This window comes from Myotis myotis, unplaced genomic scaffold (genome assembly GCF_014108235.1).
Source record: "Myotis myotis isolate mMyoMyo1 unplaced genomic scaffold, mMyoMyo1.p scaffold_m19_p_1, whole genome shotgun sequence".
Classification (NCBI taxonomy): Eukaryota; Metazoa; Chordata; class Mammalia; order Chiroptera; family Vespertilionidae; genus Myotis; species Myotis myotis.
In genome coordinates, this window is record NW_023416313.1 from 7,973,909 (window position 1) to 7,988,221 (window position 14,313).

Here is a 14,313-nt window from a genome sequence, read left to right on the forward strand (position 1 = left end):
AAAAACTTGCTTGTTATTTCAATGTTACCAATAAAGAAGAGAGAATGATGTGTATTGAACTGCCTCTGATGAGGTGATAGAATTATAAAGGGATGCTGTCACTGCTCATTATTTGTGTCACAGGATGGGTAAGACAGGGTCAGACAGACAGACACCTCCCCGCTCTGAAGCAGTCCCCTGGGTGTGTCCCTGGCCTGGCTGTGGCTACAGGCAAAGCCCTCTGTGTTCTCCCCAGAGAACGGAGTCCAGATCTGCTCCACCAGGTGGAAGAAAGCACTTCCCTGCAGAAAGCAGGTGGGTAAGCTGTCTGTGGCTGGCCAACGGGCCAACGTTGTCCTGACAAGAACATGGAAGAAGTGAGCTTTGAAAAGCAAGTTTTTTAAAGTGTTCTAAGAAAGATCCAAGAATTAGTGTAATCTTTCTTTTTGCAAGCATAAGAAACATTATCCTCCACCCCTAAGAAAATCTTACACAAACTCCAATATACAGAACAAAGGCGCTGCTGCAAGAGGAGGCTGCTGCAGCGCGCGCCCGCACACCCCTTCCCCTCCCTTCTCATCCTCCAGGCCCTCGGCTCCCCTGGGACCCTAGAACTCCCTAGAACAAATAAACCAAGCACATTCACTGATCCTGACCTAGGGCAACACAGAACTGCACTGTCATGTGTGTTCTCTCCCAAAATCTTTGCTGGTTCCCTAGCTCTCCGATCTTCCCAACACGGAACTTCCTAAAACTTCAGCATGTGACATGCCACCAAGAACCTATGTGCAGCAACATTTCTCAAGTTGTCACTCTACGCCTGACTCATCCTTCTACCCAACTGACGGACAGTCATAAAAAAAAGAGCATCAGCCAAACCAGCTGATCCTCGCTTCTCACTGCCTATCACACCTCTTGCCATTATTATATGTGATAAAACAAACCAACAACACTCTTCTGACAGCCACTGGAACAGATAATACGGTTCTAAGGAAGTGACTGAAATATTTTAAGTTGTATCTATATATATAAAAGCCTAATATGCAAAGTGTCTCCTCCGGAGTTCAACTTGAGACCTGGAGTTCGATTGCTCGCTACGATGTGTGCTGACCACCAGGGGGTGGTGTGGAATGAAGGAAGGCCCAGTTGGCATGACCACCAGGGGGTGGTGTGGAATGAAGGAAGGCCCAGCCGGCATGACCACCAGGGGGTGGTGTGGAATGAAGGAAGGCCCAGCCGGCAGCTGGCTGTCACTAGGGACCCTACCCGTGCATGAATTTCATGCACTGGGCCTCTAGTGTTACTATAAAACTATGAAAACATGTTTTAATATAGCTAAAGCTAAATTATTTCTTCTTTCTTTCTAGCAAGAAATGTGGAAGTGCTCAGAGTCACCAGTCTCCTCTAGCAATGTAGAGGAGAGTAGCTTCCTGCCACATCTGACTGGTCTAGACAGACTGAGACACAATCGAGGGAACATGGTGTGTATAGACACGGAGCTGTTATAACTATGCCAACCTATGATGTGATATTTTCTGTGATGAAGGCAAAATGAACCACCTTTTTCTTGAAGAGACTATAATTTATGTTTTTAAATATGAAGGCTGTCTGAGAAACTAAAACCTTAAAGAAGGCTGACATTAAATAATTTATTATGCTGAATGGAAAAAAGAACTGTTTCTAATAAAACAAAATTGAAGAGAACTAACAGAATAAGTGGAGATTAATTCCTTGGAAAAGGTTATTTGGATGGGACACACATGGAAATAGGATGAGTTTACTAAGAAACAAAGTTAAGAATCATTGGATCTCACACTAAAAATATACTCTTTAAAGCCTCTTTCTTTATCCTACTCCCCCAATATATTTAATTATTTCCAAATATTTAAAAACTCAACTCAAGCTGTTCACTATTTTTTTTTTTTGGTATGATTAGCACATTGACATAACTTTCAAAATGATGTCTGGTAATAGAAAAAAAAGGTACCTTTTCCAATTCTCTTGGTATTCGCATACAAGTGTACACTCTTTCTCTTCTTTCTGTGTACTTGGCCTCATTATGTTCAAGGAAGTACCCTCTTGTTAGTTCAGCACTGAGGAACCTCAACAATGAAAGCTCTACAGGAAAAGAAAATGACACAAAACAAAAGAACAGTATTTATCAAGGAACTTATATGCTAGCTGGGGCCATAGGTAATACATATATAAAACAATGATGAAAGAATAAAACAAAGTCATCTATAATTCTGTGCCCAAAACTGAACTATACATAAATCATTAGCAAAGACTGCTGAGAAAACTGCTTCTCTGTGTGGTATAAACTGAAAATTCCACAGGAATACAGAAGAGACAATACTATGAGCCAGAATAGTCTGAAAAGTGTTTTGCAAGAGCCCAGTCCTGTGTCTTATAGGTTACATAGAACTATGAAGGCAGGTAAGAGTACAGTCAAAATATATACACACACACACATATACACACAGTAAATATGACATGGAGATATACATATATGTACATATATGTATATACACACACACACATATATATATCCATATGTGTATATATATGTATGTTTTTTTTAAAGAAAGTCAAGTCATCTAACAGGCATTGCTTCAGTCCAAGAACTATCCTGGGTGAACTACATGGATACTGGTGTAACCTCAGCTTCAGAGATCCTGCAAAAGTGTCCATCGATTGCTAGGTGAAGGCTTACACAGGATGCTACCCATGGTGCAGGGGAGGAAGAAGCTCCCCTACCCCCAGGTTCTATCAGCTGGTCTAATGATCTAATAAACAGGAGGCAGATTAGTAAGAGAAAGTGACCAAATTCAATTACATACACATGTGTGGGAACCCCGCATACATGAGAGGTTCAGAGACAAAAAGGGAAAATAGAGTATCCATGACATTCTGAGCTAGGGTTCAGGTTAGGCACCTTGGGGCTTCAGAAGGTAGCTGCCCGAGTTCCGTAATTATGAGTTTGCCCTGCCATGTACATAGGTAAAAAAGTTACTTCTGGTGGTAACTCTTATCATGGGCCAGGCCCCTAATTTAAATTCTTCTAGATCAGTGGTTCTCAACCTTTTGGCCCTTTAAATACAGTTCCTCATGTTGTGACCCAACCATAAAATTATTTTTGTTGCTACTTCATAACTGTAACGTTGCTACTGTTATGAATCGTAATGTAAATATCTAATATGCAGGATGGTCTTAGGCGACCCCTGTGAAAGGGTCGTTCGACCGCCAAAGGGGTCGCAACCCACAGGTTGAGAACCATTGTTCTAGATATTTGGGTGGGGGTGGGGGTAGGGGTGGCAGAAGTTTCTATTGAGCCCACAGGATCTTGGTTGCCTTTAGCCCAGAATAATCTGCATACCACTGAGGTACATCTTGGGCTGGCTCGTACCAAACCCCTACAATAGTCAGTCATACCAAGCAGAACTTCAACCAGATCTGAAAGACCTCCCTTTCCTTGGCTCTTTAATTTGCCACCTGTTTCCTCTGTCCCTCCACAGCTAACACAGCCCGAGTCTTCTCGCCTCCGATGAGGTGATCAGGCCAGGGGAGGCTGGGATTTCCCACTTGGCTACAGCTGACCGACTAGAGACAAGAAGCCAAGCTGGTAATGCTTGACCTCAGCTATTTCCAACCTGTCACACTCCCTCCCGGCCCGTCGCCTCCTGGACCTCTCAGCACCCGACTCCACGGACATTCCCACTCCTTCTCCTGGGGAAGCCCAACTCTCTGCCAGAACTCAGGATACCAAAGGTTTCAAACTGCCCTCTCTGCTCTGAGCTGGCCTTCTGGTCCTCTCACCAAATGCAGTAGTGGTGTCCCCTCCCGAAAATTACAACTAGAGGAGGTGATTTCGTGTCTGTTTTTTCTTATTAAGGAGTTGCATCCTATGTAAGGTCTGCATGCATTTATAGTCAAAAAGACCCTTGCAATGCCCCTAGGAAGACTCAGAGGCAGGCCTACTATGTCAACGGGCCTAAGACAGCTTACTTCCTCCAGCACGGGAACTGATGGCTAGTTCTTTAGGCATCAAGTCAGGTGGCTTGCTTATGTTTAGATGTTAACGCTCTCCTCCCCCCCAGTATTATACATACACACACACCACACACACACACACACACACACACACACACACACACACATTTCTTTAAATATTGGATTCATAATCTGTTTGAGGAGTTGGTGATACCATGAAAGGTAACTCCAGCCCAGCGCAGGATCCTCAGAGGCCCCGAGCATCAGACTCTCAGCATGCGTACAGCTGAAGCCATGGACAACCAGACATCCCATTAAAAGGCCCAGGGCCATGTGGAGTAAAACTTTTGGGGAGGAACTTTCTAATCTGTTGTCGGCTGGCTAAAACCAGAACAAGGTCTGCTGTCTGAAGGCGAGGATAAGAAAGGCTTCTGAGCTACGAACAAGAACAGCCAAAGCTGGTGAAAGGGCAAAAATTATACCCACACTCCATTCGGTCAGATTTCCAATTAGAAAGAAAGACTGTCCTGATTGGCTCGTATCGATACGTACTGGGTGTTCAAGTAAAAACCAAGAAGCAATGGGACACAGAGAACAGAAGAGACGGCACCTGCACACAGTCCCAGGTGCCAGTGAGCTCTGAGTCATGGCACGGGAATCCAAGCAGCCTCTGCCCCGGGACAGGTATCCCCACTCCTCCCCGTGGCAGACTTTTCTGTCCTAAGGCTCTTTGGCGGCTCCTCCTCCTCATCATCACCCTTAAGTGTTTGCTGGTGGGCGCTCCATTCACTACACCCAACATGAGTCCCAGTAACACGCTGGCCATCCTTTCAGGCTGGTTTTCTCTGATGTGTCCTCAGTTACCTTCTCTCTTTTTCTTTTCTTTTCCCCTATACATACGCTCCGGGGACAGCCTGAGGTTTTAACCATCATCTCAACCCTAAAGTCACCATTTCTTTAGCTCTGACTCCTGAGCCTGGACCCATGTTTCCAATAGGTCCTGTGCAACTCCGCCTGGAAGTCCACACTCCTTTACCCTGCAAAACGGAGCCAGGACCCTCCCCACTACTCCCCTGCCTACAGCCCGACTTTAGCTCATGGCACCAGCAGGCAGTTCTACGCTAGAAGCTGACGATGCCTCGGCCTCTCTCCTCTCACCAAGCCCTGCTGATTCTTGCTCTGAAACACTGAACTTCCCCTCCTTTCCACACTCCAGCTGTTGATCCTCATCCTCTCTCTCCATGTGACTGCGAGAGCTTCCTAATGCGTGCCCATCTTCCCATCTACCCCCCTTCAGCCCTGACTTGGCCTAGCAGCGAGTCAGCAGGCTCACGCACCAGGGACAGCCTTCGCGCCTGGCTCTCTGGCTCTTCATTACCTCTAGGTAAGGTCCCACACCTCAGCGAGGACACCAGATCCCTTACAACTTGGCCCCTGGCTATCTTTTCAGCCGTGCCTCGCACCTGCGCACCCTGGATCTCTAGGTCACAAATCTCCAGTTACACCACTTTTCATTTCTTGAAAACATGTCAGTTGGCTCCCACTCTTCGTTGGCCTGAGATTCCCTCCCAGTTTCCTACAGGTGAACAGGCACAGCCACGCCTGCTCTGGGAGGATGCTCCCGAGTCGCCAGGTGAACCATCCTACCCCGCTCGGTGCCCAGGCACTACCCTTGCCTGTGCTTCCCTGCGCCCTATTACACTCATTTTCCTGTCTGGCTTTCTCCCTTACTTTTGCATCCTCGGGGCATAGCACGTAATAGGTGCTCAACAAAGGCTTTGCTAAAATAACATGTAGATCAGAGAAGAGGAAGGCAAGCCACAGAGATATGTGGCAGAGAACAGAAACAAAATTGGAAATCAGAAATGGCAAAGGCCGAGATACCAGATCCTCGAGAAGAGCACTAGTGACCAAGACAGAGCTGTTCTGAGAAAGGGGTGGGGGTGGGGGGCGGGGGGAAATAGGCAGGGAAAGCGTGGGAAGCTCCTGGTGCCTCTCTGGACACAGCAGCCACTGAAGATGAGGAGCTTCTCCTCTGTGTCTAAGTGACTGTCAAGGTGGCCTGACAGGTACCTGAACCTCCACCCCTAAAAGGGCAGTTGCCATGACGCTGTCACAGGCAGTGAGGGCCCTGGGGTGCGGCAGGCGAGACTGCATTATCCTCAGGAGGTGCAGGGAGGGACGCTGCGAAGTCCCCAGTATGTCAACCACATTAAGGAGATATAGAAACGGGTTATCGCACAATTTTCAATCTATAAAAAAGCAAATTACATTCAAAGACTGAGATAACTATACCCTTGTTCATTCAGAAATTCTCCTCCACATGATGTTTCCCCTGATGACGGCAGCTGCCTGAGCCTTTAGAAGCGTTTTGTTAGGATCCACCGGAACCACCAGGGGACCAAAGCCAGAGGAAGGGTCCTGGCGCCAGCTCTGGGCACACTTGTCCTGGGACCCTCCTCAAGCCTCAGAGCAGAAACCGAGGCTGAGAGCAGCTTACGCCTGCCAACTGCCTGCCTTCCACACCGGGGGGCTGAAGGGCTGAGAGAGGGTTTACGTGAAAGCATAGGAGAATCACAAAGCATGACACAATGTCTTGAACCACTTACTATTAATTTCACAAGATCTGTACATTAACCAATTCTAGCTGGTGGTTACCTAATGTTTACTGATGCTACTTCTGCAATCCTGTTTCCAAGGATAAAAGGTAATCTGACAAACAAGTATATTGCACAACTGTATGACCTGCGTAACTACTTTTCTGTAAAGCAGTTTTACAATATAAACCTATGAAAGTGTTTTCACTATATTATAAATAAATAGGAAAACTGTTGTGTCAGGATTCCACCTCTAGAAATGCAGGAATTTTAGTTATAAACACCAATCTACATTCCACAAGGGGGAATTTTAAAGTAAGCCCTTAAAAATCAAATGATAAAAATATGTTTTGAGTGCAGAGCTCTCAAAATTATGAGACAGGTTCTATTGTGATGTCCATTTTGTACATGACGAAACCAAGGCACAGACAGGTTAAGGAAGCCTCCAGCGTCACACAGGAGTAAGTGGTGGAGCCAGAATTCAAACTCAGTCTATCCTTAAAGCGTGGGCTTTTTGGCACTGGATTCTTTCGACTATCGTTGTCTTAAGTGCTTTTGTAAACAGGCCATGGTGCTTTCTGGAAAACTGGGACGTCCTCCCTTTTCTGTGCTCCTGTAGCCGTGGGTTTGCTTCTAAGTTACACTGCTAACTTGCTGGCTCCTTGACAGCCTGGAGCTTTCTGAAACAGGTACCATGTATCTGAATCTCCCCAATATCCAGAACCCAGGCGGTTCTGAATCCAAGGGTAGTGTTTGTGTACAATTCACACCATACTAATGGGCTGGGGAATTGTTTTACAAGATACCTTTAAAGCAGTACTAATAAAAGAACTACGTTTCACAGAGCAAAATGTTCCAAAAGCTTTATCTCACTTCCTTCTCCCACCCTCCTGGAGAACTGGCCCCATTTAAGGATTAGGATCCTCCCTCTATGGCAAGAGACAGTTTATGAAGATCTTGCACATACTACCTCATAAAATCCTCACAGTTCTGAGAGCTGAAGAGGGCAGATAACGGTGCTCACATTTTGTAAACCAAGAAACTGAGGCTCACAGAAACTGGTCCAAAGTCACTGAAAAGTTAAGGGGAAAGCTGGGAACAGAACCTAGGTCTTTGCATTGCAAGCCCAGTGAGCTCTCTACTCTGTACAATAATTATCATCTGTCATCTGACAATCTTACGAGAGAAGATAACCTAGTACTACTCTGGCTTCAACCATCAGAAAGAGCCCTGTGTCTCATACCGAGGAAGGGGACTGTGTTAGCCCGCTTGCTGCGTTGTCAGCCCACGCCCACCTATCCCCCAGCCCTGGTCATATTTTACAGGATGCTACTTAATCTTCCGTATCAATGTAGCTCTGTTACAGTATTTCTGTGTTGTTTTGTTTTTTAGACATTGTTAGCATTCTACAGGCTTGCCTGCATTCACCTGTCCTGTGCTCCTGGGTATAGCTGCCTGACCAATTACGTAGGAAGGCTGTTGCTCTTTTACCTGTGGGCGCCACTCTTCAAGGTAGCCAGTGTACCTTTTTCCATACTGTGATGACATTTCACTTCTTCTGAGCAAAAGGGTCACTCGCATCTGTTGTACTCAACATCTGCCTTTCTATTTTAAGAGCAAACTCTTTTCCAAAGTAAAATAATAATTGTTTATATTCTGAACACTAACTTAACTTTTTAGATGTCAACCAACTTTAGTTCATTTATCTAATTCTCACCATGAAGAAATACCATTCAGTAAGTCTCTTTAAAATAGAAGTATTTTACTATTTAATTGTAAAATATAAACAAGTGCTTCTACGTTAGAAGAAATAAGTTTTGTCCATTTTGAATATTTAATGTAAGGAAAATAATACCAATCATAAATCCATTTCAATTTGTCCAGAGTGTTTTTAATCAATATTCATCTCCTACCACAGAAATGCTCTATGATCTGGTATCTTTAATTGAGAAAAAGTATAGAAAACATTGCTTCTCCCTCTTCCCTAAAAGAAGTATTATCTTTTAGTTATCTACTGAGATAGCTTGTTTTAGAAATAAGCCAGGATGGGAAAGTATTAATTAAAAGTAATGAGTAATCACATATATTTATATGTTCAGTAGTATGTCTAAATATATCTTTCTTAAAATAGCACTGACCATTAAAAAATTGTAAAGTAATACTGGTTAACTGTTAGGAAAATATTATGAAACATACAACTTTCCACAGCCTTAAATAATGTAAAACTTAAATAAACTTTACTAAGATTACACTAAAATATTAAATGTAAGTTTATTACACAATATAGAGGCACACCCTTGAATAAGGCAAACCAGGAATCAACACAACAGCAATTCTGCCTTCTGAAGTCAAATGCTGTAAAGGTACCATTCAAGTTTTAAGACCCTCTAACTGTTTGTATTTCGGGAAGAAAGAGGTAGAACATTTGTAATATCATTATTCTGACATTCAATGCTATATAGTCTTTCCAAAGACCTCTTTCATGCAAGCATTCCCCAAATTGGGCCACAAATGAGCTGCGAGGGCCGAAGTTACACATTTAAAAAAGCCAAGATATTGACCTGGTCAAAGACCAAAATGAAAAACTTCTCACTGCTTGTTTAGTTTACACGTACTAGTTAGGGAAAGCAAGAGAGAGTTTTAAAGCAGAGCCTAGTTTGTCAGAAGAGAAGTTAATTTTACCTTATCTGTATCAGGGTTGTGGTTACTCCAAGTAATTTCCCAGCCAGTTTTATAGTTACTCTCATTTTTCTTTGTAAATGAGAAACCAAGCATTGATTCTGGAGCATAATTTCAGAATCATAGCCTTTAATCATCCATTAGGGTGAGTCTGGGGCCACAGAGATACTATGTAAGATACTCTATGGAGGATGAGGACCGGTTAAATGAAATTATATTTTAAGCCGAGACCGGTTTGGCTCAGTGGATGGAGCGTCGGCCTGCGGACTGAAGGGTCCCGGGTTTGATTCCGGTCAAGGGCATGTGCCTGGGTTGCGGGCACATCCCCAGTGGGAGGTGTGCAGGAGGCGGCTGATCGATGTTTCTCTCTCATCGATGTTTCTAGCTCTCTATCTCTCTCCCTGCCTCTCTGTGAAAAGTCAATAAAATATATTAAAAAAAAAATTATATTTTAATAAAAATGTTATTTATAAGAAAAGCTTAAGTTTTTAATTACACAAAATATAAGGCATAGGAAATATGAACAGTAAAAATCTCTGTCCCACTTGAAATCTTTCGTGGGAGTTGCTAAAAAAGATCAATTGGTTTTCTGGGTTTGAGTCTTTTTGCCTGCCTAGAGGTCTATATTGGGTAAAGGCAGAGAAGAGAAGCAAAACAGATGGTGACAAGCTTAAGCAGAAGTGAAGTCACCATTTAAAAAGGGAAAGAATGGCCCCAGAAACAATACTGCCTACCCACCCCTTACTTCAGACTCTTCTTTTATAAGCAATACCCATCCCTACACAAACTCCAACACCTGCATCCTACAGGTGCTGTTTCATCCTCACCAGTAGGTGTTATACTTATTTTACACCATGTCTTCTACTGTTAAGTCTCCATGGTCACTGCAGCCAACTGAGATACTTCAGATACTGTTTAGCGTGGCGTTATGAAACACGGCCAAATGCATTAGGCAAGCCTAGAGTCTACAAGGCAATTCAACAACAGAACTGAGCCAAGAACAGATTGCCTAATTCTGAGTCCAAGGTTGACTTGCTAGACCTAGATTCCTAAGTGCGAATATGGCCATGCAGAAACTCTCCCATTTAGAACTTTTACAGATGAGTTAAGTGGGGAACAAGCACAAAAACATGGTAAAATGTATTTACTATCTGGTCTTACATTAAAAAGGACAACAGTAAAGTTCTAGGACCATAAAAAAATGTCCCCTCTTCATTTCTAACAGTTATCTGTATAACTATATTAACAGTCTACTTGTTACAACTATGCTGGTGATAGAACCTGCCTCATGTTTTGTAACATTCTCACTAAGGAGGTCTTGTCCCTATCAAGTAGGAAAAAGGATCATTAGTCATATTTTCACTTGTATATTACTTCCTCTTTTTGTCATTCAATGAGGCAGTTAAATGTTTTTCAAAAAAGGACAATAGCAGTTGGCATTCTTTTTAAGAGAGGAAGAAAAGAAGGCAGATGAGATGAATCTGCAGTTCCTGGTGACCACTATACCCAGAGCCCAAGACCGGCGACCACTAAAGGCCATGTGGAATACCCAATGATCACTCTGAGAGCATGAAAACAGGAATGAGGAGAGGATAGCAACTTCTAACTATGTTAGGGTATAAGAATTAGTTAAGGTGTAAGTTTCAGTCCAATGCTAGGCAACACATAAGCTAAAAAGTTCAGAGAACCAAGTGATTAAGAGAGCTTGAAAAGACAAACAAAAGCAAAGCATAGGCTTAATGTGGACACACGTGCAGGTATATACATACAGCAGTGTATACACCATAATAGGCACATTTATCTTCTATACACATACATTAATAAGGACAGGTATTTTCAAAAAGTGAGTATCAAACACCATGTTTTGCATTATTTCCCTCTGACGGGGTGGTTTGGATAAGCACCTAATCTGTATATTCATTTATAGAGCCCTAGGGTCTTAGGACAGGCCAACGAACATCTTCATTTATAAGAGCCCCAGTTCCTTGGGAGAAAGGCTAAAGGGGACTTCGAAACTCACTGGTGGTCAGGTCCCCAAGACACCAAAGGAAAGACAAAGGCTGCTCTAGTTTGGGGAGAGGGCACGAGGGAATCAGAGGCAGCACCAGAACATAAAAAATAACTAAGCAACACCGTCGTGCAAGCCCCTCGGCTGGGAAGACTGCTGATTCTGGGAGAAATGCTTCTCACAGGAGCTAGGTGGTGCCGTTCAAAGGCTGAGCGGCCCAAGCCAGCCCCTAGGGCAGTTTTCTAATTCTGGACAGAAGACAAGGAAAGGTAACCCAGCAGAGGAAGGGAGCAATGCTGGAGGGTCAGGGTGAATGCAGAGGCCGCTTGCAGCCTGGGCGTTTAAGGGTGCTGGAAGAATTCTAATCTCCAGGGGGGATGTCTCCAACCAATGTGGCACCTGAGTTAGAGGGTGGGCACCTGCAGTAGCAAGAGCTGTGTGACAGGCAAAGCAAAGACAAACATGGGAGGAAGAATAGGGGCCCACGGGGAGGCCCAGATGGACCAGCACTGGCTGGTGACTCCAGCTGAAAAATTCCTGGGGTTCTCACCTAAGTCCCGATCCCCAAGTGCTGCCACTGCCGTCTCTCCTCACACATAAGTCAGGGAGTTGGGGAAACAAGGATCACCCACCGACTAAAGCTGAGCCTGTTCCCTGATAACGACTTTTTGCAACTATGGGTTAAAAGCCCAGCTTCAAACATGTTAAGGAAACCCTGCTCAGTAACCCATGTTAATGAAGAATGGGTGTGTGGTGTGATGAAGTCTATGAAAGTCCATGGGCACCCAGACCCATCCAGCAAGGGCCAGGCAAGGGGTGTTAGGGGTTCCCCCAAGGGCCCAACATCTGGCTCATCAAAAGGTTCCTGACAACTTCATTTTCTGTGCATGCAAAGAAACAACAATAAAAAAAAGGCTTTTATAATATTGGCTTTCCTGAAACTCAGAAATATTTTAAAGAAATTATAGTGACACCTGGCTAATTTATTTCTATTTGCATCAGAGTGCTTTCTTTTTTAAATTTATTTATTGATTGATTGAGAGAGAGAGAGAGAGAGAGAGAGAGAGAGAGAGAGAGAGAAAGAAACATCCATTTGTTGTTTCACTTATTTTATGTTTCATTGGTTGATTCTTCTGTGTGCCCTGACCCGGGATTGAACTTGCAACCTTGGCATATAGGGGTGAGGCTCTAACCAAATGAGTATCCAGGGCCCAGAGTACTTTTTAATAGTCAGGTCTAAGTAAGTAAACAGACAGCTGAGAGATTTAATACTTCGTCTTACTTAGACCCTGCCAATTCAGAGAGTACTCTTGCAGGCAAATGTTTGACTGACGACTAAACCAAACAGAGTTGAGAACTTTTAAGTGGTTAACTGAAAAAAAAAAAAAAAAAAAAAAAAAAAAAAAAACTGAACAGGGTACAGTCTGTACTTAATTTTTCAAAGATATGGACCTCTTCAAAATCTAACCTATGTCCCTGTCAATTAGCAAATCCATCAGGGTCTCACCTGATCAGCCTACATTTTCAATACCCCCCTACAATCAATGCGTAAGCCTTATGACTTAAACACTTATGTGTATGAACTGCAGAAAATAACGGCTGATAAAGCCCTTATTGTGCACCAGAAGCTATTTTTTGTGGGGGAAGAAATTTAACAAAGTTCTGGTTTGGTTGCTGTTCAAAACTCAGACTTATGTAAGAATTACTAGGTTGTGAACCCTCTACATTCAATGAAACATACATCTCAAAACCTTTTGTGTGTTTTTTTTTCCCCTTTTAAAACTACTATGCAACAGCAACATCCATGCAAACGCAATTTTTAAAAACATGCTTTGAAAGCCAGAATAAAACCCGACAGCTGCAAGAAATAACAACAATATGCTTAAATCCCGTCATTGACAGCAGGGTTCGCAAGTGCATCTTCGCAGCCATTTTTTTTTTTTTTTTAAGTGGCATAAGTTTCTGTTTGGGAAAAGTTCACAGGTTACATTTTGAAGAGCGCTCACTATCGGTTCCGGCAACAGTACCGAACTTCACGGTCACAGCCACGGGGCTAGAGGCGGCGGCGGAGGGCGCGGCGCGGGGCGCGCTAACAGGTTTCTGGGGCTCAAGTTCGCTCAAATGCACAACAAAAGTCACCTTGGCGGCGGGAGCCTGACAGCTGCCCGGAGCCCGGCAGCCGGAGCTCCCGGGACCCGGGGATGCTCGCCGACCTGCCGCGCTCGGACCGGGTCTCACTGGAGGAGCGCAGGGCGGTGGCCCCCGCGCCCACACACCTGCCGGGCTCGCTGCGGACCCGCCGGGAGCTGTCAGCCGCCCCGGGAGCCCCGGCCCCGCGCCCCCCGCCCCGGGGCCCCGCCCCGCGCCCCCGCCGCGGCCTAGCGCCGCCCGCCGCCCGCCGCCCGCTCACCTGCGCGGCCGCGGCGCCGCTCCCGCCGCCGGTCGCTTTCGTAGAAGCCCAGCGTCTCCGTGCGCTGCGGCGCCGCCGGGGGCCCGTGCCCGCCGCCCGGCTGCTCCGCCGTCCCGCCGCCGTCCCGCTCGGGGCCGTCCGCGCCGCCACGGCCGCCCGCCGCCGGCACCGCGTCGCCGACGCCCGCCATGTTCCGCGCGCACACCAGCCCCGCCGCCTCCCGCCAGGAGCCCGCCCGGCCGCGGCCGCCGCCTCCGCCCCCGGCCGGCCCCCTCGCCGCCTCGCCCCGCCCCTCGCCGGAGCCCGGGCCGCCGCCGCCGCTGCCCTCCGCCGCCCGCCGCCCGGCGCGCTCCAGTGGCGTCAGCGGCGCTGGCGAGGCCGCCGCCGCCGCCAGGGCGGCCGCCATCTTCTTCCGGACGTCGGCGTGGCGCGCGGGCTCCATGGCGCCGGGCCGCGCGGCCGGGGACGCCGGGCGCCGGCGGGGCTCGGGGCCGGGGCCGGGGCCCGGCGGGGGCGGACCGGGAGCGGCGGCGGCGGCGGGCGGGAGGTCGGCGGGGCAGCCCCGGGGGGGCGGCCGCGGCGCGCGCTGCCCGCCGTCTGCGAGCTGCGCGTCCGGCCGCCCGGAGCCCCTTCTGCCGGCGCGGTGCCCG

General features: G+C 46.4%; 1 protein-coding gene across 4 annotated transcripts in view; it reads right to left on the bottom strand.

The window, feature by feature from the left end:
• Positions 1-13,892, bottom strand: part of TAPT1 (transmembrane anterior posterior transformation 1) — a 58,085-nt gene extending 44,193 nt beyond the window's left edge. For 2 of the 4 annotated variants that reach the window (XM_036329382.1, XM_036329375.1), the window contains exons 1-2: positions 13,664-13,892; positions 1,967-2,097 (exon numbers count right to left, since the gene is read on the bottom strand). In XM_036329382.1, coding sequence (XP_036185275.1) covers positions 1,967-2,097; positions 13,664-13,853 — 321 coding nt within the window. In that variant the 5' untranslated portion in view covers positions 13,854-13,892. Of the gene's footprint in view, positions 1-1,966; positions 2,098-6,264; positions 7,860-13,663 lie in introns of those variants that run through there. The other 2 variants (XM_036329392.1, XM_036329400.1) reach the window with 2 other exon arrangements.
• Positions 13,893-14,313: the final 421 nt, after the last annotated feature.